Below are 26,674 nucleotides of genomic sequence, written 5' to 3'. Positions count from 1 at the left end.
GAAGGAGAAGAACGAATGACCAAGAGCTGACCCCACCCTACGACTTCAGTTATGCTAGATAAAGAGGAGTCCTTATACATCAAACGACTTGTTCCGTCTTTGAACTCTAACGTTTCCGCTTCTCCTCTTTATCTAGCATAACATGAAGTCGTAGGTGCAGGTCAGCTCTGATCATTCGTTCTTTTCGATTTCTCCTCTGAATGGTTTGTTGAGTACTGGTTTCTTTTTACTGACATACGTTACATTTTAATTTTAAGTTTTTTGTAAATAATTTTTTTCTTAACCTTATTTTTAAAATTTTTTTTTGTAAATTTTAACGAAATTTGTTATATTTGCAGATTGAAGATGCAAATACGTACGATAAAAAACGTCTCTGATGAATAAATTATGGTTTTTTGATCGTTTTATGGAACCTGCTGTATGCCTTTATATATCTTAGCTGGAATCCTATATAATATATATATATATAGGTATATATATATATATATATATATATATATATATATATATATATATATATATATATATATATATATATATGGTATGATATGTGTGTGTGTGTGTGTATGTGTGTGTGTTTGTGTACATATGTAATTTTAAAAGCCACAATGCTTTCTTAACTTATGAAGTTCTTTCAATTTTTGGATACGCTTGTCACTACAAAGCCTTAAGATCCAAGTGCAAAAAATTGAAGACATCTCAACCACTTGAATTTTTTGGACTTGGATCTTAAGGCTTTGCAGTGACAAACGTATCCAAAATGCGAAGAATTCGAAAAGTTCAGTAAGAGGGCATTGTCCTTATTTTAATTATTATATATATATATATATATATATATATATATATATATATATATATATATATATATATATATATATATATATATATATATAAACAAATTATATATATATATATATATATATATATATATATATATATATATATATATATATATATTTATTTATCTATTTATAGATTATCATAAATACAAAATAGGCAAAATGAAATAGAGAATCAAATGGAACTCACCGACGGAAGTCGTGACGTTAGTCTATGGTTCCAGTGGCCAAATTGGGTATGGGTATTCGGTAAATCTGCTGAAGTCTGGCCAAGGCCAAAGAAAGCTCCTCGCAAGTCGTTGAGAGATGGCAGCACCGTTCGTGAGGATGGTAAATTTTCCAGTTCTAATAATGCCAACAGTTTCGCGCGCTGTTCTGTTAGGAAACATAAATTTGCATTCTGATAAAACGAATGAAACATCCAACTTTCACGGTCTGCTGCTGGGACATATGGACATTTTAATATCTCCAGTTCTATGAACAACAGTCTTTGTCATTGTTGACCCGTTATGGATATAAGAAGAATTGTAATTGGCTTTCTGTGACTAATGACGTAGATAAAAAAAAACAAGAAATAAAGTATTGTTTTCTGTCTTTATCAGCACATTAATTTTGCTCAAGCCTCCTACACAAAATACATCTATTCAGGTAAGCCGATATCCAATTAGGAAGAATATTCAATTTTGTTGACTGATCAGCCACTTTACTGCACTAATGGTTGATATCGATACTCTTTCTATTAATCTCCGTATGCGGTAATTTCCATTCATTTACTTTCGTTTCGGCGTATGACAGTTGCCAAGCAATTTGCACCTACTTTTTTGAAAATCTATAATAATCCCCTTTCAAATTCACACCGTAATGAAGAAGTCTATACTTCGTTCATTTCTGGAAAACCAGTCGTAAGTCTCAGTAACTAGACATCTAAATTCTTAAGTTTATCGTTAAATGTTGCTGTATTTTTATATTTCTGCTAATAATCCTAGAACTGAGCCCTCTTAGTTTCCTTACATACAAATTAAGATTTTTAGTACATAGGTTTACAATGTATAGGCCTCAGAATTGCTTAAATTCCAGACTGCTTGTATTGCAGGAGAGTGTTCAATATTTCCCAACTAAATAATCGAAAGTACACACCGCCAAGTACCCTTCCCTAGTCGATGTTAACGAAATTCAAATCTTTCCATTTGCTATTTTTTTCTTGGGTGAGGAAATTGAATGGCATTACATAGTAGCGTCAAACTGAAACCAAACTGAGGATGGTAAATTTTCAAATTATGAAGCTATTTTTTACCATACAAGCTTCTTCAGTATAATTAAAATTTATGCAGAGCTTCAATCCTTTCGCCTTTTCTTGTTGAAGCAGACACTGTGGCTCTGCACCGTTAACCTAAGGATTTTTAACACCTATACCTCTGATATAATTTGGAACCCCAGCTTGTTTATTGCTTTCTACATTTTTCCTGTAATTAGAAATGAAATTTTTCTGCTACTACTATTGTAATTATTTCTAAATTGCCAAATAACCTTTCCATACTCAACGAAAATGAAGGTGTTCAATTATGGGGGGAGGAAATAGACTTCAGCATGATCGTGAGCTGAAATATATTCTTCGATGATTTGAGCTATCCTTTTCTTGAATATTTGGATTAATTTCCATTCATTGCTTGTAGCTTGAGCTTGTTCATTATTTCTGGGGATAATTCTGCTATGTAAACTGTACTGGATATCCATATTCTTCTTTCTGAATGTAACAACAAAAGACTACGGGCAAAATACTCATCCTCCAACCTTATAACAGTATCTCTCACTACTACCGCGGCCACCGAAATTAAGCCCCCTCATAAACACGTAGAATGAGGGTTCATATAGTCGGAATGTGCCGTTGCGACCCTTTCTTATATTACCGTCACTGTGACAGTAGGGATGACATAAGCGATCACACCATTCTGAAAACACTGGGTGCTTGCACAAATAGCAGTCGCTATTAGCGCTTGCAACAAACCTCAACCATCTGATTCAGAAGACCTGAACGAAGATAATTATTTACGAAAGAATAAATACTAACCTGTCTTGCCGCACAATCCACATGACAGTTGGCAGTTTACCATCATGAACGCGGGATTTTTGGAGCATTCCGAAGATTTAGCCCACCATTCACAGACAGCTCATTTTGTACAATGGCAGTTGCCCTCTGAAATATCGTAAATAGACCTTAAATCCATTTGGCATATTATTCTATACACATACAAATACACACGCACACTGACATAAACGAACATATTTATATAATGGAGTAGGGAACTGGTGAGCCTAACTCTCACACCTGGAAAGTACAGTCATCTAAACTGGGCACCATGGCTGAACGGCGTTAGACATTGGCAGTGATAGAGGAAATGTAAAAGGGTTACCCATCTCTTCTCTTGAAAATTGCTAAGGCTGTACCCTCCATGCAACAACCACTCCATTGCAGAAATAACCATATGGTGGGTGAAATATACACACACATGTGTTGGAACACACACACAGATATATATATATATATATATATATATATATATATATATATATATATATATATATATATATATATATATATATATATATTATATATATGCGTGTGTGTGTATGTCTGTGTTTGTGTATGTATAAAATCTACTATTACTTCAGCTAGTCTGTATGATTTTTTAAAGCCTCAATAACCTCTTAACACTTCGACTTAGACTTTTTGGATATAGTTATTATTACAAGCCTTGAATCTGAGCGGGAATATATGAAGAAGCTGCATCTATATTGCTGGAATTTGAACCAACACGCGGAATTCTTTAGACCTTGGCGAGGATACTGACAAGCTAATACTACGAAGAAACATTTAAGTCTGTTTCCCCTCACACATTCATATGTCTATTAAATTTAAGTATATATTTGCTGTAGTTGGTATAGAATCATCCTCAGCGTAACATGGCCTTTTAGTGGTTATTGATTTTGAAATATATATACATATACACATACACACAGATATATATATATATATGTATAAATAGATAGATAGATAGACAGATAATAGATAGATAGATATATATATATATATATATATATATATATATATATATATATATATATATATATATATATATATATATATATATATATATATATATATATATATAGAGAGAGAGAGAGAGAGAGAGAGAGAGAGAGAGAGAGAGAGAGAGAGAGAGAATGTGTGTGTATCTGTGCAAAATCTGCAAATCACCAGTTATATATATGGATTGTTGATAGTCACTGTATCCTTTTAACTTCTCAACTTCATTGCATCGTTTGGATATGCTTATCAGCCTTGACTGCAAGAAGGGAATAAATGAAAGAATGTTATCTTCCGAGATGGATTCAAACTATCACACGTGAGGTTACGGCGAGAATACTCTAAAACTTCATGCTATAAAGGAGGATCTAAGTTTATTTCAAGTGGTGTACACATATACATGCTAGGAGGCAGAGAAGTTCGGAGTCCTACAGTAGGTATACATGAGTATGGATCGGGTAATCAAGAAGAAAGTGAGAGAAGAAAAGAGGACAAGTACTGAAAACAGGAGAAGGTTAGCAAAAACTTCCGGGAGAATAAGAATTGTTATACAGGGAAGTAATTTTTGGGTAAATGACTAATAAACGAATGGATCTCAGAATAAAAGTTGCCGTTAAAAGTGAATTCAGTCCTGGGCTGATGGAATGAGTACTTTGAAGAACCGTTGAATGCAGAAGACAAAAAAGCTGCAAAGCTGAATGATGCCAGCAAGAAAAGTCAGTGTGATTTGAGAATGTTGACTGTTGAGGAGATAAAGAAGGTAATTAATGTAAAGACATAGGATTAAAAAGGATTATGAATGAGATGCTGCATGGTGGTGACAGTTTGACTGAGCATCTGGCCAGGGTTTGAGATGTGTGTATGAATGAGGGATAGGCTACAAACTAGTGAAAAAATTTGAAAGCATTTGTACGAGGAGAAAGTTTAAAGCAAAAATTAGCCGGAGTAAGGTTATAAGATAAATGGAAATCAGAGTGATATAACAATAAAAGTAAAATGGATGTGGAAGAATGGAAGTAACTAATTCAAGTAAGCAATTTTAGAGTAAATGAAATGGACGGTATTGGGATGAGGGAACTGGTGAGGCTCGGATTAGGCGAAGCAAGGAAGGTAGCAGTGTATGTGCAAAAGATTACGAAGAGCCTTGACTGTCAAAGGAAACCAAGGTAGGAATGAACTGACTCTTGAGTCACATCTCCTTTAAAAGAGATTTTGAATGCAAGTTAAAGAAAGGATTAAAGCTGCTGAGATGAATTGCCCGCTTTGTATTGCGGTATAAGAAAAACGAAAAGGGTGAGAGATGTAGAGGCACATAGAATCATAAGACAGGTTAGTGTATGTTATATGGCGATTTGAGTTGATTTAGTGCGCTGGGGAGGAGGAGAACAGGAATTCCTAGAACGCTTCCGGAAGGCAGAGGTGAATTCCACAGTGTATACAGAGGCTTTCAATGCGCTGATGATGAGTTCTCTGTGTAGATATACGAAGTGGCTGATGTTGCAGAAGTTTCATGTACATTAGGCTCTTTTTCGATTCGCCATTTTAAGTATGAATGTTTCATTGAACATTGGTTGTTATTTCCGAAGCTACCTGCTGTTGGAGAAATATGTACGCATATTGAGTGGCGTCTGTCTGCGTGTGCATGTGTAACCGGAATCTACACAAGTGACTGATGTATTACTGCATAATCAAATATATGTGTGCACTAACACAGGCATAAACGACATCAAAATAACTGTTATTCTTCTACGTTAACTTAAAATAAAGTACATAACACACTCCAGATACATAACATTATTCACTCATGAAAACTAACGATACTTACCCGAAGAAAAGATTGTAATAATTGACCGTCTGATGGGCGGCCAGTACAAAACGAGCCTCTTGATGACAGCGAAGAGGTGAAGGGGATTTCCCGTGATGGCCACGTCCAGGAAATCTCCCTCGTTGAAAGCACTCCCTCTGGCCAACGTCACTACGTCATGAATCAAACGAGAATACGACTCCTTGTAACTGGGGAAGTTTGAAGTTATCGCAGTTATAATCAATAAAGGAATATCGTTACGTAAATGCTCCTACGAAAACACAAATCGCTCGGTTCACACTATACATTCCGTTTCTCGATCGATTCTTCATTCTTAAGTCTCTCGGGGAGAAGGAAAAGTCAATGAAACCTTAGAACAATTACAAACCACAGACAAAGAGTTCAACTGCTGTCACGGCGAAGAAAGACTATTATCCTGCAAAAGCGCTATTAAAAATGATCTAATTTTGCAAATGCCAACGCTTCGTCCAGCTATAACAGTACTTTGTTTGTTGCCATAGATTGTTCCGATTACGTACTTGTGCAATAGGGAAATTGTTTCCCTAAGGAAAATGGCAAATAAGTTGAAAAAGTTGTAACGAGAACACACACTCACTCACACACACGCACACACACACACATATATATATATATATATATATATATATATATATATATATATATATATATATATACATATATATACATAGAGACATAATATATCATATGTGTATGTGTATTTAATATATATATATATATATATATATATATATATATATATATATATATATATATATATATATATATATATATATATATATATATATATATATATATATATATATATATATATATATATATATATATATATATATATATATATATGTATGCATATTTTCTACTGACCCTACTAGAAATAATCATTAACTTGAGGTCCTGAGGTGAATGGCAATTGTTCAACAATTCGCTCTGTATTGGAATAGGAAAATATTAAAAGCGCCTGTGTTTTGCATATTTTCTGTTAATGAGTATGAAAATGTCTTATTGTTGAAGCCATACTTTGGAAGAGTAAATCAATCTGATCACTCATCTTACACTAAATATTTCATGAGAACTGGCCAAGTTGAAGGGGTGTATATATATATATATATATATATATATATATATATATATATATATATATATATATATATATATATATATATTTATATATATATATATATATACATACATATATATATATATATATATATATATATATATATATATATATATATATATATATATATATATATATGTGTGTGTGTGTGTGTGTGTGTGTGTGTGTGTGTGTGTGTGTTCTTTCTAAATGTAGATCTAATTAAGGATTTTTGCAACGGACTGGTACTCATCGGTGCTCAAGCTTACCAGGAGAGGTACGGAAGGATTCCCTGCGTCTGTTTCATTTACTAGAGATATAAGATATAAAAATTTTTTCAATTTTTTTTTAAATTTTCTTATTAAAAATTAAAATTCTGCCTAAATGTAGGTTTTTTTTTTTTTTTTTTTGTCATTTTGAGTGAAATTCTTGTTCGCTTTCAGTCTAAACGTTATCTTTTCAAATGCAGAAATCTCCGACAGTAATGGTTTCATCTCGAATAGTGTTCGCATTTTAGGCTGATGGGATGTAAATTCCAACGTAAAAAATTACATGCTTCACCCCACCCTAACACGCTCGCACGTACTCCCACTTTTGTGCCTGTACCTGTACAGACCACAAAAGACTGGAAGAAATCTCTAGCGAACGAAACAGACGCAGATACCCTTCCTTACCTTTCCCGGAAAGCGTGAGCACCGATAAGTATCAGTCACGCTGCAAAACCATAATTAAATCCACATTTAGAAAGAGCATCCACCCCCTTGAAACAGCTTCATCAGTTTTCATGAAATATTTAGTGGGAGGTAAAAGTCAGAAGGATGAGAAGCCCACGGATCGCATTGACTTATCCTTCCATAGTATGTCTTCGACAGTAAGATATTTTCATCCTTTCTAAAGAATTCTGCAAAACACGGGTGCTTTGAATACTTTCTTATTTAGATATAAAGCGAATTGTTGAATAGGGTCCATTCACCCCAGGACCCCAATCAATAACATTATTTCTTGTCAAGTTAGTACAAAATATAGTAAATTTTTTACCTCGAATATTGAATAAGTCCTGATTGCATTTATGCTGGACGTCTAGCATTCAGTAAAGAATCAGTATTAGATTTAATTAAGTGGTGACGGCAATGTAATTATTGTTTGCTTCAATCTTGAGCGGTTCTAACCATGTGTATTTTGTTTTCGCTTCTTCGACAGCTAATCAGTATTATATTATGCTAAGACCACTAAACAACAAATAGCAAAATGTTTGCTGCTGAGGAATGATCTCTGTGTTCTCAGGTTTGCTTCTAGGGTGAATCGTTATTATTACACTTAATATAAAAATTACTGTTTAGGAAGCTAAGGTCCGGGTACGACAGCTGCTTGCAGACTAACTGGATCCTGGGCGTATAAAGTTAACTCATGGACATTTTGCTAGAGGGCAACAAGCAGTGTGAACTTACCATCAAATAAAGACCAGTTTTACTAGAAAATTTAGATCGACTGTAAAGTTTCTGTTCTCTTCATTCTCACAGGGAAAACTTGGAGCTTCAGTGACTTTTGTTTGTCAATCAAGTTATGAAAAACATGTCCGTTATTTTAATTACAATGCTAAGGAAAACTCGCGAGGTCACGGATTTTAGTTTCTTTTTTTTTTAATGATGAAATATTGTCATCTTGGAAAGGAAGGTCAAGTAAAATCTGTGACAATGAATTTTTCACATAATTTCAAGACTGGTAAACTTGAAAATAGAATAAATGTAAATTATACCTGAGTCATTCAAGAGAAATCAATATTCTGCGGTTAAAAAAGGCCAGTTTCAAGACCTCCTGTCTGGACTTGAAGAAGATTATAAAATTCTCCTTTTAAATGTTTTAGAAATATTTAAAATGTTAAAGAAAAACTCAGTATTCTTTATCATCGGCAAAACTAATACTAAGAGGCTTTGACAGTGTGATTCCCAGTACTCGTCCCTTGGTCCCAATTTTACCATTAAAAGCTGGATATATTGGTAACATAGCACCCTTACACTACTTCCTACGTCAGGATAAATCAGTGTATTTGCAATCGGTTTTGAGCTAACATGTCCTACCTAGACGACTTCTCTATAATATTGCAACTATATTCCAAAGTCAGTTTGGAGTATATGTACACAGAATTCGTGGTAAGGCGGCAATAGATTACGGAATTATGGCTATTTTTCAACCATTCATCATTATTACCTGGCCACTTCTAACAGATAAGTGGGGAGGAAGGACAGAATTTCTGCAACCTTCCGGTCGAAGACAAAAAGATCATTCATGTGAGTTAGAGAAGAATATAACTCGCCCGACACGCCATTTCCCTCCACGGCTGCGCCTTTGAATATCATCAGGATACCTGGAAAGAGATTTTGACAATAGTTGAATATGATAAGAAGAAGCAGAAAAGATGGAGAATTAGCTAATAACAGTTGTCGCTGTTCAAATTGCAGCTTTAAATGTCACGTGCTTGGATGGATGACCAACTAGGAACAAAATATACTACTGATAAATATAGCACGGCTAAAGCTGGTCACTTAGTCCCTGAATATCAGTTCCATTTGGAATGGAAACACCGTCTGGGGCTATCCGCTCTGCAACGGAGAAGGCTGACACTTGAAGAGAAGATACCGATAAAAATCATAAAACTAACAAATGACAACGGAAGACCGGTCGTTGTTGGCAAAATACCCTAAGACCTTTTGCGTGATGACGGGTATGAAAGCCATGTAGATACTCTGCGCATGGGAACAGCAGGCTCATTGATGCCATAATCAATTATTATTATTATTATTATTATTATTATTATTATTATTATTATTATCCAGAAGATAAACCCTTATCCATATGAGACAAGCCTATAGGGGCCATTGACTTGAAATTCAAGCTTCCAAAGAGTATGGTGTTCATTTGAAAGAAGTTACAGATGATGGGAAATACAGAAACAAGAAATCAGTTATTAGAAAAGAAAAAAAAAATAAATGAATAAAATAAAAAATGAAAAGATAAAAATATGAATAAATTAGTAATATAAGATAAATGTTTTAGGGTAGTAATGTATATTCCTTAAGATGAACCGGTGGATGGCAGGGAAATGAAAACAAGTAAAAAATGCGCCGAAGTTTCTTCGGCGCAATCGAGTTTTCTGCACAGCCGCTACAGCGTATAATCAAGGCCACCGAAAATAGATCTATCATTCGGTGGTCTCGGTATAATGCTGCATGAGCCACGTCCCATGAAACTTTAACCACGGCGCAGTGGTGGCCTATCCTATATTGTTGCCAGAAGCACATAAAAACTACTGAGGCTAGAGTTTGATGATTGGAGGGTGGCTGATCAACATACTAATTTGCAGCCCTCTGGCCTCAGTAGTTTGTAAGATCTGAGGGCGGACAGAAAAAGTGCGGACAGAATAAAGTGTGGACGGGCAGACAAAGGCGGCACAATAGTTTTCTTTTACAGAAAACTAAAAATAGCAGAAGTTTTGGTAAAAGGTGAAGCAGTACCAGTAACAGTAGTGACGATGCTGATAATATACTGTTATCAGTAGCATATGTGTTCCTGGAGAATATGTCTTTTCGGTTACTTTCTTGTATGAACTCGGTTGTCAGGGTATAGTCGAAGACAATATAGATCACGACTTACGAATGTTCCTTGATGCGTGAATTAAAACGCCGTTAAAACAGTATATGGTATTAATAATAATAATAATAATAATAATAATAATAATGATAATAATAATAATAATAATAATAATAATAATAACCATCATCATCATCATTATTATTATTATTATTGTAACAAACCCTAGTAACAAAAAGTAATGAACTAAAATAAAACTATTCCTACTTATTGCATCCTACATGTCTGTACAGTCTCTCTCTCTCTCTCTCTCTCTCTCTCTCTCTCTCTCTCTCTCTCTCTCTGAATAATAAACTAATTAAGAATAGCCCACCCAATTCAAACAATATTGTATACAGTATTCCTGGTCAAACATCAAAAGGACCAAAAGTAAGAAGCTCCCAACACAAATACGCCATTTCAAGAGGCTTTCAAATAATGGCATTGAGGATCATAGACTTAAGACAGGCCATGCGATAAACTGGGATAAGTCAACGATAATCTACAAGGTCAACGGCCATCGGAAAAGAAACGGTGTTTATTGAAACTACGTCCACCAGGAGCGTCAATCTTCACCCTGGATTACCCCTAGATCCTTTGTCCCCGTCTTGTTTGTTCAAAAACACATGCTGCCCAGATTAACAAACCGTAACCCAGCCCCTTCTGTTTTTGTACATAAGGCTCTGCCATCTTCTTTTGTATTCAGTGTGAGCTTGAAAATGTAGAATAAACTATATAAACTCTCTCTCTCTCTCTCTCTCTCTCTCTCTCTCTCTCTCTCTCTATCTATATATATATATATATATATATATATATATATATATATATATATATATATATATATATATATATATATGTGTGTGTGTGTGTGTGTGTACATGATCAGAGTTCATGGAAAGGCGTTCTAATTGCATACATTTATTCAAGAACTGACGTTTCACATCGCTTGATGCATTTTCAAGGTTGAAAAAGCGGTTAAGAACGATAAATACACACACACACACACACACACATATATATATATATATATATATATATATATATATATATATATATATATATATATATATATATATATATATATATATATATATTGTGAAAGGTTTATACAAAATTTATTTCTCACCTTATTTATATCTTAGGCAGAACAGAGAGCAAAAAATAACAAAAAGGGGAAGAAGAATAACAGCAAAGTGGCACAGAACACCTACCCATATTGGGAGTGAAGGCTAGACTGACGTAAAGGGCAACGTAAATGAGAAAGACACGAGAAAAAAAAAAAAAAAACATTAAGCTATAAACATCTTATTTTTAAAATAGTTTAAAAGACATTTTATTTCTGAGTCAAATGACGGCCAGGAACTGCAAACAGAATATGCTCTCTGTATTAAAGTCTTTATGTTGTTTATTTTAAAGTTAAAGAATGTAGCACTTTGGAAATTCATTCCAAGACAGTTAAAAGTGGACTTTCTGAAAATGCTAAAACTTAAGATAATATAAATTATGTTACTAGTATAATGCTTATCCTAGTAACATAATATATAAAGAAATAAGAAAGTTTCTCAATAAATCTCTTAGTATAAGTAGCAAAATAGATATACCAAGGGTTGATAAACTGACTATGTATTTTAAATTGCCAAATATAAGTGATTCATGTTCTAAATACATTACAAGAGAACTAAAAAAATATGTTTATGCATAGCTTTCCCCACATTAGCCCCAAGTTAATATTTACCAACAACCGTACTATTCAAGCGTTGTTAAACCATAAGGATAAACTTCCTTCAGACCTTTTATCTGGCATCACAGACATTTACAAGCGTGACGCCTGTAGCGCCACCTATTTTGGCCAGTCAAAGAGATCAGTCTGGGCAAGAGCTTCCGAACATTATGGCATTTCTCCTCGTACTGGCTGCTTGCTGGCCTAGCCAACCAGATCACTGATTTTGCAACATATAGAGGAATGTAATATAGGTAGAAGATTAGAATATTTTAGTATTCTTGGTACTTTTAATGAAGAATCATTATTGAGAATCTCTGAGTCGATCGAAATATTTTTTTAGAAAACCAGATCTTAACCCTGACAATTCATCTTATCCCTCGCTTTTAATATAAATTATTTGATAATTCATTTATAATGTAAACTGTTCAATTTCTGTTTTACCCACTAAGTAGTTTATTTACTATTGTAAGTCATTTTAACAATTTTATCATTTATCTCTAATGTTGTCACCTTTACTCAGCTTTATCAGCCAATAATGACTGTATAATCTTTTAACTATTAAAATGCGGTAATGTCTCTTTTAGGCTTGAAAATGTTGTTATGAAGAAACAACGAAACGCGTCGCAAATAAAATGTGGTGGTTCTTAACCTGCGCTCTTCTTTTCCTGCTGAGACTGAGATTTCCAAAACATGTCTACTTTCACAATACACACACACACACACACATATATATATACATATATACATACCACAGTGTAATATGAAAATAAGAAGGCCCATAAAACACTATTTAAACGTTGAAACCATATATTTCAGGCACTTGTTTCTGTGCCCCTGTTCACTGGTAGAATATGGACAGGTGGAAAGTTACAATGGTATATATACAAAAACATGAAGGTGTGGCCAGGGCCTCCGATGTTAAGGAGGTGGCGATTCTTAAGAAGGAGGAGAATGACCAAATTCCCTGGTGGTTTTGGCCTCATTAGCTCCCGTTTGGCGATGGATCTGGTGGTCGCGTTTCTTGGGTCATCTTCTTCAAGATGGGTCTGAGGATTAAGGTGTCGATGGCGTCCGATTTCAATGTCCTCCTGACAGGTTCATATTGTTGGTTTGATTGATGATAGCAGATTCCAGCATCTTTCTTTTGTACGGACAGCTACTCTTGAAAACCAACTCCGCCCCACTCCAGTTAATGACATGCCCTGTATTTCTAATATGTGAGGAAAATTCCCGAACTCTCCAGCGTAACGTACTGATCTTTTGTGCTCTGTTATTCTTTGCGAGAGCGATCTACCTGTCTCGCCTACATAGATGTCATGACAATTACTACAGGGTATCTTGTAAACCCGGCTTCTTCCCTTTTGTTATTTAATATCGTTAATATGTGATGGATTTGGGATAATGGAAAATGAAAGGATTATTAGAACTGAGTTGCTCGGTGGCCTTTTGGATGTTTTCATCGTATGGAAGCTTTATTTTGCTGTTGAAATCTATTTGTCTGTTGTAGTATATTTTATTCGCTTTATTAATAGCCCCTCTCGGGAGTTCGCTCGTTAACGTATACTTAAATAACAAAAGGGAAGAAGCCGGAGTTTACAAGATACCCTGTAGTAATTGTCATGACATCTATGTAGGCGAGACATAGATCGCTCTAAAAGAATAACAGAGCACAAAAGATCAGTACGTTACGCTTCGGAGAGTTCGGGAATTTTCCTACATATTAGAAATACAGGGCATGTCATTAACTGGAGTGGGGCGGAGTTGGTTTTCAAGAGTAGCTGTCCGTACAAAAGAAAGATGCTGGAATCTGCTATCATCAATCAAACCAACAATATGAACCTGTCAGGAGGACATTGGAAATCGGACGCCATCGACACCTTTAAATCAGACCCATCTTGAAGAAGATGACCCAAGAAACGCGACCGCCAGATCCATCGCCAAACGGGAGCTAATGAGGCCAAAAACCACTAGGGAATTTGGTCATTCTCCTCCTTCTTAAGAATCGCCACCTCCTTAACATCGGAGGCCTAAGGCCACACCTTCATGTTTTTGTATATATACCATTGTAACTTTCCACCTGTCCATATTCTACCAGTGAACAGGGGCACAGAAACAAGTGTAGAAATATATGGTTTCAACGTTTAAATAGTGTTTTATGGGCCTTCTTATTTTCATATATACAGACATACATACATACATATATATATGTATATATATATATGTATATGCATATGAATAAATACACACACACACACACATATATATATATATATATATATATATATATATATATATATATATATATATATATATATATATATGTGTGTGTGTGTGTGTGTGTGTGTGTGTGTGTGTGTGTGTTTGTGTGTGCATGTATGTGTGTACATGTGCATATACATGTATAAATACATATATTTATATATACAGTATATATATATATATATGTGTGTATATATATATATATATATATATATATATATATATATATATATATATATATATATATATATATATATATATATATATATATATATAATCTACTTATATGGTTCCCGAAAATTAGGCATTTAGCCAAAGCAGATTTACAATACAATGCATCCGAAATTGATAAAAGAACAAAATAGCAGTCCTAACTTAGCCGTAAAAAGCTTGCCAGACAAAAGAGACTTCATGACTAACGAAGTGGTCAAAATGTAACAATACACTCACCAAATAACACGAACATTTTCGGGAGATTCTCTTGACTTTTTTTGTAGTAGAACGATGACACCAAAATGACCTTCACTTGGTACAGGATTCTGTTGAATGAAAAAATCCAACACTTATTTGCGTAAACGAAGAAATCACATTTACGTATACGGTAACATTCCCAATAGTATTTCTCTTGATTTGTACAAAAATTTATCCCGTAAATTAATCAATGTGAATGTCAGAGTTACACAGCTGAAGGGTCATGTCTCTAGGTGAATAACTTGCTTCAGTAAAGAAAGAAATGGTGAAATAAAAAAATCACTAATATCATACAACTATAGATAGATAGATAAACAGATAGACAGAAAGATAGAAAGATAGCAATCTGATAAAGGAAAACGTTATTGCTTAAACTGAGGTGTTAAGTCAGTTGTTCTAAGTACACTGGTCAACTACTCAGGGGTTCGTTATACTGTCAGTTCAGATAGGTTACGTCCCATCTCTTGAAGCTAGCTAGTTGCCGTTGACGAAACTAGATGAATTTGCACAACATGAATAATTTCGCTTCTTACTGCCTTGCTCCACTTTCAGTTTGTTTTCCGGACTCTCACGGCTAATTCGTCATTTTGCAGCCATGTCAGAACCACAACTTCTCAGATTATGATAAATGCTTCCGAAGAGAGAGACCGGATAGATTTGTGTGTTTGGGTGGTAAATGATGAAGTTGAAGTCTGTGTACCGAGCATTATAACTGCTGTTGTTTATGTATACTCTGAAGGTCTGTAATGGGAACAGATGTGGGGTTGTTAGTAAATCTAGCAATAATTTGCAACAAAACAAATAAATAGATAAAATTATGATTTTCTCGTTAGCTTTCTTCAACAAAAAAAGCAAAGTTTAAATCTTTATTTTATTGCTCCTGGCCAACTTGAAATGTATTATTACTATGATAACTACTACACATGCAGATGTGCACATATTCGTAGTGAACAAGCCCAAAAGGTCACTATCCAGCTCTGATTCGACGAACAAGGGCATCGAAGTAAATTGATGTGCAGATGATAATGAACAAGTAACAAAAAACAAATGGACAAAAGTAATTATATACAGAAACAGTTTCGAGAAGAGATTAGAGTCGATTTTGACGTCAGGGAAATCATGAAAAAATCTACATTTAATTAGTTATTAATCCACCAAATTACTGCTGAACTACTAGCCACTCCCTCATCAAGAGATTCGCGAAGCAAATGACCGCGTGTAATGAGGGCTTGAAAGAAGGTCCCAAGTAGAGCCAAAGGGATCTGCTTGGGAATGACGAAGACGCCAAATTCGTCAGGATTTCTACAGAAACGAAATCAGTCTCTCGTTTAGCATTATCAGGTCTGGTCAGTAACTGGAACTGACTACGAATGAAAGCCAAACGCTTTGACAGGAAAGCTCTTGTGACCATTTGTGGGGACTGGCCATGGGGACAGGAAACTTGTCGAAAATCGGTGCTCAGAAACTTGCAACAGACCTCAAGATCCTGGTGTGAGCGGCACTGGTTCATGATGAGCCCATAAAAGTCAGTAGGCTAAACAATGATGCACGTAAGTAAATTAAGATACGAATATTCATATGGGTTTACCTATCTCTTACGTCAAAAATCAGTGTTTAAAATAGTGGTCTTATTATTACTGTTAATAGTTACACTTGAGCGCCACGGGATAAGCGTAAAAATGAATGCCGTACTTTTCTTTAAAAAGTAAAAGAAAGAGTAGTAATGCAGAGTCTTCACCTGATGCGGTGGTGTTTTTTTTTTTGAGTGTTTTTATCGAATGGGTTTGGTTTAAAAAGGGGAAACTTTATTTTTGTATTGTAAGAAACAAAAAATAGTAAGGTGATGTTTTGTTTTGCTTTTGTGTCTATGTATTTGTTATTGAGTTTTTTTTTAGTTGAATGTATACAATAAATATTTTTATTTTGATTGCAGGAATGAGATAGTATACAGGAAAAAAAAAGAAACAACTTCTCCCCTTTTTGGGCAGCCTTTGTGGCAGTTTTTTTATGAGACCTTGTGTAATTTTTTTATGTATGCCAGGGTGAACATTAGAATACTATAAATTAAGACACTCAAAACTGGTGCGTGGGACTATAGAATCAGGGAGGCAACAGTGTTTTTTTTTTTGTGTGTGTGTCCAGTGCAAGTGTGGTAATATGGATGTTTTTACATTTGAACTAAGAGTCCCTCAGACAAAGGGCAAGTTGTGAATGGACTATTATTCTAATATTGGTGCTGCTGTACTTGTGTACTGGACAAAACAGTATGTGCTTTCGATGCACAGTGCCTTGATTATATAAACCCATATAACTGTGGAATTTGTGATTAAAAATGGTATTCTGTTGCCTTGGTAGATAAATAAGTACAGTATATGTTAATTGGTATAAGGTTGAAATTCTAAAGTAGAGGAGGACTTGGGAGAGGTTTTTTGTGGATTGGTATAATAGTGTAATGTTAATACTCACATATCGATTTGTATAAAATTGATTTTTGTTTGCTGTCCTAAGATTTAGAAGGACGAAGATAATATTTAGTATTATTACTATATGTATATATATATATTTTATATATATATATATATATATATATATATATATATATATATATATATATATATATATATATATATATATATATATATATATATATATATATATATATATATATATATATATATATATATATATATATAAATATATATATATATGTATATATTTTATATAATATATATATATATATATATATATATATATATATATATATATATATATATATATATATTGTTGTTTTTTGTCAATTTGGTTTTTTCTAGAGTTAATGATGTTCTTGTGTGTATGAGTGGGATTGATGAGTGAAGTTAGTTTTAAGTTTTTGGAACTTTCTCATATATAATTTTTTTTAAAGTAAACTGAAGTTCTATATGTGTTTGTTCATATTGTTATGAATTGCTGTTTTTGTTGTTATTTAGTTTTGACCTCCTAGAGGTAAAGGACGTCAGACTTTATTAGTTGTAAGTTAGTTTTAAGAATAAATTAGTGTTAAGAATTTTTGTTTGAGTAACCTAACATATTTCCACTCGACACCATCTGCCCCTTTCTATACTCTACTCTGTTCCACTGATCGAGGCCCCAACACTGAGACAGCTGTAATCACCATCGTCGTCGTCTTTTAATAATTATATGTTGTTATTTTAATGCTTGCTTTTTTCCGTATTTCATCTTTACTATTAATGTAATACGACAGGTGTTACGAGTCGCAATTTTCAAACATACACATGCACACACACATATATACTGTGTATATATATATATATATATATAAATATATATATATATATATATATATATATATATATATATATATATATATATACATTTGGTATATATATAGTGTGTGTGTGTATACATGTATGTATATCACTGAATAAGTACAGAAGGACAGGATACAGACTGACAAATATAGAAATATAACCATGATGAAAATGAAACGAAGGAGAGCAAAATGTTTCACTTTTATTCCCAGTCATGTTTTAGAATTTTTTTAGAGTAAAACTGAAAGATCTTGCATTCCGTTGTTTCTTGTTCATATTTTGTTTATATATGTGCATATGTGTGTATTATATACATATGTTATTTATAGTATTGCATATAAATATATTTATATATGTATATATGTAAGTATATATATATATATATATATATATATATATATATATATATATATATATATATATATATATATATATAATATTTTATATATGACAAAGGATATGTACATAGAAATTAAACAAAAGGAAGAATGAAAGAATATGCGTTTCAGGTGGTATTCCCAGCATTTTTCGAATAATAACAGTTTTGCTATTACAAAGGAAAATTGTGTATGCAAGTAGTTTCTAAATGGAAGGGAATTAAGGAATTCACCATGGTTACTAGGTTCTGGCTACGCCAAAAAGCTAATAAATAGTCATCTTTTTCGTGTTTGGATCCAAGAATATAATGTCGATCTTATATGGTTTCCACGACCCTTGTGAAAAATTCATTATGTTTGTCTGATTAATTTAAGCCACCTTTGAAACAAAACACACCTTTGTAAACAATATTCGATAGATCCCAGTTTATACTGTAGTTGGTTTCACATTACAGAAATGAGAGAACTTTGATGTAAGTATTTTATTGATAGTCGTTGTCCGATTTTCCTCTGGGAAAGGCTTTTCCAGCGAAACTCACACAGGACATGTCGCAGTCCTTACACAGTAGTATCTTTGGGCGTTTCCTTCCACCCGTAAATAATAGTAACCGAAGATCCTACAGCGCAAGGTAGCTGCCTCTTATTAGAAGCTCTTGTGTAAATAATTTAGTTCTCCTGTGTACATTATAGTTTGTAAAGGGGTGGGAATGCCATCAGAGATATAACGCTCTGTCGTTTTCACTTTTGTTTCATCTATGGGGACATTTTCTTCGTCACTGTTCCTGTTTTTGCAGTTTTCAGTCACAGTGTCAGGGGCACCAGGCTCAACTATAGGGTCAAGGAAAGGGAGATGACTCAAAGTGTTACACCTCCGGGCTTCAGCTAGTATTTTGGGATACCGTTGTTGGTCCCCTGCTCTTCTCCCTGGGTTCGACCTACAACAGTGCTATCAAGTAAACAGTTCTTTACTTACGTCAGCAAGGAAAGTGTGTCTGTTGAAAGCAGCCCTAAATTCAAAGTCTTTACAGCAACATTTGGAGAATGCAGTGACGTTTTCATCTTCACAAAAGCTCTAGGGATTAGCTATTCGCATCCCTTGTATTTAGTGAACGCCGTAAGGTTGAACATTTCGAGAATAATACGGGCCAATAGACCCTACATCAAAACTTTTTCAAGCTTACTCCTATATTTTACTTGCACTATTGAAGTCCTACACATCACAAATTTACAATTTATGGTGGTGGATGGTTCCTTTCGCTCATCTCCTCATTGTTGATATGTTTGCATCAAAATTACGGAAATTACCTAATAATTTTCAAATCCATCGTATTTCAGTGTCTCCAAAAGTGTTTATACCACTCGTGTCCATATAAACTAAATCGTTCTTTCTTCTCTTACTTAAAAGGTCTCAGAAGCAAACATCCCCCTCACACACTAAATATTAGTACAGAATGGCCGCCTACCTCCCCACCATTTTTTTCTCTCTCGTATACAGTGATACTGTACATTGCGTTACAATGACAGTGACATTCTTCTGTGAGATTTATTAGTCTTTATTAATTAAGCTAACTCCAAGATACCTTTAACATAGCCTTAGTTAACTTGTAAAATAAAACTTGCTCCGAAGACCCGGTACTTCACCGCCTCCACAGAATCAGTAGCTAATACACATCGAACCAGTAATTCTGAACAAACGTTTGACCAGATAATTTGTATTGTTTCAACTAATTAGTAATGAAAAGACAACACATTCCACCGTAGTATCATTCCATTTTCGATCCCTTGACTGGCCCCACTGACTTAAAATAATCAAATTCACTTGAAAATATACAATGAATAAGTCGGTCGCAGCATACCTTTCCTGATTAAAACTCCCCTTCCTGTGATCCTCAGTTGAGCTACTTCTGGAAGTGTCGTCTTTGTCTGTTATTATGAATCTGAACTGATGTCGTCTCTACATATTTAGGAAGGTTTTTCTAAATTTTGTTTTCTTCAGTTGGGTTGAAAATATGATTTTGTCTCTGCAGTTAATAATTCTCTTCGATAAACATTGAGAAAATGTATACACGAACTGCCACAGCCGACGCAATGGTTGACTGTGGAAGAGTTGTCGAAAGTTGTGTTATCTTGCTGTCACAAGTGTTCACAGTGGCAGACAAATGTTATCCTGTACATGTGGGTGTCTGACTATATTCTATGCTAGCCATTAACCATATGATACACAAACTGTCAAAAGTTTTAATGCTCATATTCATCAAGCTAAATAACAATAGTAATTGGGAAGGAGACCTTTGGGGGCAGTACCATAAAAAATATTACCCGTTTCTTCGGTATTTGATAAAAAAAGTTAAGTATACCTTAGTTTAACCAGGCCACTGAGCTGATTAATAGCTCTCCTAGGGCTGGCCCGAAGGATTAGATTTATTTTACGTGGCTAAGAACCAATTGGTTACCTAGCAACGGGACCTACAACTTATTGTGGAATCTAAATCACATTATAGCGAGAAATGAATTTTTATCACCAGAAATAAATTCCTCAAATTCTTCATTGGCCGGTCGCAGATTCGAACGCTGGGCTAGCAGAGTACTAGCTGAGAACGGTACCCACCCGTCCTATGAGGAACTAGGCATTTGATCAAAGCGTATAGAGAAGTAAAAGAGTGGACAGTCGCGCGTGTCCTTATGAGATAAATTGTAACTGCGGGTGTTTGAGCTGGCATACACCACACTAATGTTTAAGACGAATGTTAGCACTTTTGTGGGTTGTAACACTATCTTCTGATCTTTTATTATTATTTATATAGCAATGCACTAATCTGGATTGATTATCTAAATATTCTATCGGAAAAAAAATGAGTAAATACATACAGCTTATCCTATCTATCTATAACTACTAGTGTTAAACCAGGTTTCATTCAAAAGGTTGAAAATTATGGATGAAAGGAAATATATAAATAAATAAATAAATAAATAAATTTAAAAGATATATCAGGCTAAACTATAAATAAACTGAAACTCCTCCGTTGTAAATTGATATCTTTATTTTATCATACTGAAATTGATATCTTTATTACTATACTGGGCCCGGATGCACAAACATTTACGATGGTGTAAAGTTAAGTTTTTGTTCGTTACATTACATTTTTGGTTTCTTTAAGGTTTTTTTTCAACATTACGTAGTTACATGCCATATCGTAATAAACATTTTTTCAAAAATTTTTTTTTCTGCGACTGTTGACAAATACAAATATGTTTCTAACCCTATTATTCAGAAATTAAATGGGAAATAGGAATGTTATCACAAGGAAAGCCAGAAAAACGAGGATACATACACCGTCGTAACTTAAGACATTGCAAGTATGTTTAGTACATCTGGGCCCTACAATGCAAGTATGCATTTTCAGTATTACAGATGACTAAACTTCTTGAGTTTTCGGTTCTTTCCATCTGCAACTAAAAGACTTTTGTTTGCATCTTCTAAAGTGTGATGAAGGCGGATGCGTATAAAGAGGTTGACAATGAAGAACCTGCAGTTGCATACAGAACAAGCTAAAAACTTGCCTTGCATTTTCTCCTCCAAGCCCGTCACAAGTCTGTAGTGAACGCTGCTTATGTAGTAAATGTCAGAAACCATCTTTCTATACTCGTTTTCCATCTGAGTAATCATGTCGTAAAGGACTGTACTTGGCACAATAGCTCCTCTTCTAGTGTGTTACCATAAGTCTTCTTGGAGAGAAAAACATGAACAGGGTTGTGTGGATCAAGAATACTTTGAAGCTTTGCCCTGCATTCTCTACAAACCCTGTGACGGATCTTACGCACAATGAAACCTGTGATATATGCTAACACATTGCATTTTTCGAGAGGGAGGGTCATTGGCAGAGAGGAATGTGTAACATTCACTGCAGATTTTGCAAAACCTGAAGTCCCTATATTGTTCAGAGTTACCAAGAAGGTATCAATGTCTTCTTGGGCAGTTAGCACCAGCACTTGGAACCATAATAGCATCCACCATGACTTGGCGGAATGCACTCCTGAACTGACATGCATCTGGGTTGTCCCTGTGCCCCCCTTTCCCCGAAATATTGAAAATAAATTCTCCAGTCTTGATTGAGTCAGTTGGTTAATAGGTAAGAGAGCTTGTACTTTGAATGTAACTCATCCCACAACTGTAACAGACCTTTGATTGCCATCTGCCATCCAGAGAGGCAAGGCAGCTTTCGTGAACCAAGTGATTGATACCATCCAACCATTTGAGGCAGTTAACTAGAAATTCCTTGTGATCTGATTTCCGATTCTAGGCATGCCGCATTTTTCATTACTGGTGTGAGCTCCACTACTGAAACAGTTGAACAATTGGTCCATCTTCTCAACAAAGTCTGTGTACTCTTAAATCAACACACAATACATTCCTCATCATGAGCATTTGACAGTTTGTGAAAGGGTGTCATATCAACCTAATTAATTAATTAATTAAACATATAATAATTAAATATTTTAAACAAACTTTTGCTTAGCACATTTCTCCTCATACCACACTACACCACCAGTGCTCAGTTTTTACAGGAAAGTTTTTGTGACAACAGGAGCAGAAGAAGAATAATGTAACAATGCAAGAAAGAAGACAACGAAAGAAGAGACAAGAAAGAAGAATAAAAAAAGAAGAAATCTAAGCGATTATGACTCCCTGAGAGTTTCCGGGGAAACCTAGTTGAACAAACAAACACTGCTATATGAAATAGCTTGAGCAGTAAGAGAAGGTCTGAATCGCTACAACAACACTCGTAACCATTGTAGTGTCTGAACAAAACATGGTGAATGAAACAACCAAAGCAGAGAGTTTAGAGTACAGTATACTCCTCAAAGAAACAAAGAGAGAAAAACCATCAACAGATCTCATAATTTCGTTAGTGTGAACTTAGTTTTGATAAAATGTAACTGAAAACATATCACTCACCTTTCTTTGTCGTTGGGGAATCGAAAAAATGATAATTCGGGCCTTTTCTTTCTTGAATCACGGCAATTAAGTGCAGCAGCAGCAGCACAGAACTGTCATGTTGTTGACATCTTCCAACTCCAATTACGCGCCCGCCGATAGAGGCACCACCATCGGCCGCAGTTACAAAGGGGAAGCACGAGTGTCCTCTCTTTACTTCTTTGTACTCTTTGATTTGATTTGCATAGTTTTCTCTATGCGACTTATAACCTTCTTCTCATCAGCGTATACAGCTAGTAGATAAAGTTTGTAAAGGTCATGTAAAGATTTTCTGAAGGAGTTTTATTTCCTCTGACGTTTCAGCTCAAGCTCTGGCGGCCATCTACTAAGAAGTACAAAAAGTGAGCGAATTAAGGTATTGTACATGCTACACAGTTATGAATAACAAGCAGGTGATTTAGTCCGATAGCCGACCCGCCAACTGTAAACTACCCACCTGCTATATACTGTACAGCTGTGCAACATGTATCTCAGTTCACTCACTTTTTGCAACGCTCGGTAGGTGGCTGCCAGAGCACGAGTCGCGATGTCAGAGGAAATAAAACTACAACAGAAGATCTTTACATGTTGTTCGCAAACTTGATGTACCACCTACACGCTAATAATAATAATAATAATAATAATAATAATAATAATAATAATAATAATAATAATAATAATAATAATTATTATTATTATTATTATTATTATTATTATTATTATTATTATTTGCAGGAGTAGACCTTTTTTGATTTATATTTTGTTGAAAATAATAGTTTTTTAACGAATTAATCTTATAAGATTAATTAGTTAAAAACTGCCATTATTATTATTATTATTATTATTATTATTATTATTATTATTATTATTATTATTATTATTATTATTATTATTATTATTATCCGTAAAAAAACACTGACATCAATACAACATTTTTACATCTGCTACATTTTAAACAACAGCAGATTATGCAAATAATTTCAGGTATTGTCATCTTACTCCGACTGGTATACTATCATAATGAAAGTACTTCAAGTAATGCGATATTCAGTTGAATTAGTTAAATGATAGTCGTTCCACCTGTGGACAAATAGGGGTAATAAGATGATGGTAATTTTACGGCTGCATAGTAGATTTCGTTTTGAAAACTTGCTTTGAAAAATCAGGGCAGAATTCCCATTCATAAATCTGTACACGCACACACACACACGCACACACATTCACGCACATGCACACTGTATATATATATATATATATATATATATATATATATATATATATATATATATATATATATATATATACATATACATATATATATATATATATATATATATATATATATATATATATATATATATATATATATAAATAGAGATATATATATATATATATATATATATATAAAAAATATATGAAATGATGAAAAACGAGCCATCGTAGCATCTTAAGATTATTGGCCAAATTTTCGAGACGGTAAGTCTCACCATCAGGGCTGTAAAATATACAAAATTCACAAATTAAAAACAGACTCGGTAAAATGACACATAGTAAATTTAAAATAACAAAACGCTAAATAACCCGTATTAAAACAAAGTAATAAAAAAAGTGAAATAAAAATCATAAAAAGTTAAGAGAACTCTAGACTAGCATCTACCTATCCCTAGGAAGTTGAAACACTGAGTGACATTCCCCTTCTTGGAAGGCAGGACGTCAACTCTGCTATGAACTAGACGGTGAAGAGGTCTGACTATTTAAGCAGCTTGTGCCCTCAATAAATAGTCAGACCTCTTCCACTCTCTTGTTTATAGCATAGGTGACATCCTGCCTTCCAAGAAGGGGAATGTCACTCAGTTTTTCAGCTTCCTAGGGACAGGCATTAGTCTTAGAGTTCTCTTACATTTTTATGCTTTGTAATTCACTTACTTTTACTGTTATAATATAGATTATTGTAGCGTGTTTGTGATTTTAACTTTAATATGTGGCATTTTCCTGAGTTTGTTTTTAATTTGTAACTTTTGTATATCTTACAACCCAGTGATGAGACTTACCGTCTCGGAAAATTTGGCCAGTAAACTTAAGATGCTACGATGGCTGTTTTCCATCCTATTTCTTCTAAATCTCAGGCGTTCCAGATGCCCTAACCTGCCTTAATATATATATATATATATATATATATATATATATATATATATATATATATATATATATATATATATATATATATATTTATATGTATATACAGTATATATATATATATATATATATATATATATATATATATATATATATATATATATATATATGTATATTTGCAGTTGTATCACATTACAGCAGTTGACAAATAAGAGACGGGTCTGACTGGTTTCGACTTTATTTCCAAGCCACTGACGAAGGACTTCGTCAATGGCTTGAAATAAAGTCGAAACCGGTCAGAACCTGTCTCTTATTTTTCACCTGTGGTAATGTGTGATAAATGAATCACGTAGAAAAGTGATTATAATCATATATATATATATATATATATATATATATATATATATATATATATATATATTATATATATATATATATATATATATATATATATATATATATATATATATATATATATATATATATATAAATTAATAAGACCTCACGTGAAAATAAGAGGAGGTGGTACCATGACTTTCAACTTTTATTCCAAAGTCACCTTCAGGGTACTTTTTCTCAGACATATCAGCAAGTCAAAGACATGTCCATAAATTACAATAACTTTATTTACATATTACAGAGTCAATATCGGGTATAACTTTCAGTACCCTGAAGATGACTTTGGAATAAAAGTTGAAAGTCTTGGTACCACCTCCTTTTATTTTCACGTGAGGACTTATTATATACTTCATCCACGGACCGTCGTTGAAGTAAAAAAAAAAAAAAAAAAAAAAAAAAAAAAAAAAAAATATATATATATATATATATATATATATATATATATATATATATATATATATATATATATATATATATATATATACTGAAATCTACTGGACACACAGTTTTTTACCAGAGTCATATGTAAT

General features: G+C 33.7%; 1 protein-coding gene across 1 annotated transcript in view; it reads right to left on the bottom strand.

The window, feature by feature from the left end:
- The window catches only part of LOC136845479 (prolyl 4-hydroxylase subunit alpha-1-like), a 41,352-nt gene extending 20,639 nt beyond the window's left edge, over positions 1–20,713 (bottom strand). Inside the window, 6 exon segments of the mRNA XM_067115652.1 lie at positions 1,068–1,121; positions 1,123–1,214; positions 5,750–5,937; positions 9,075–9,231; positions 14,926–15,014; positions 20,491–20,713. Of these exon segments, the coding sequence (XP_066971753.1) occupies positions 1,068–1,121; positions 1,123–1,214; positions 5,750–5,937; positions 9,075–9,231; positions 14,926–14,941 (507 nt within the window). The 5' untranslated portion in view covers positions 14,942–15,014; positions 20,491–20,713.
- Positions 20,714–26,674: the final 5,961 nt, after the last annotated feature.

This window comes from Macrobrachium rosenbergii, chromosome 14, assembly GCF_040412425.1.
Source record: "Macrobrachium rosenbergii isolate ZJJX-2024 chromosome 14, ASM4041242v1, whole genome shotgun sequence".
Lineage (NCBI taxonomy): Eukaryota > Metazoa > Arthropoda > Malacostraca > Decapoda > Palaemonidae > Macrobrachium > Macrobrachium rosenbergii.
The sequence above is the reverse complement of the archived record's forward strand: the minus strand, read 5'-3'. Positions and strand labels throughout refer to the sequence as shown.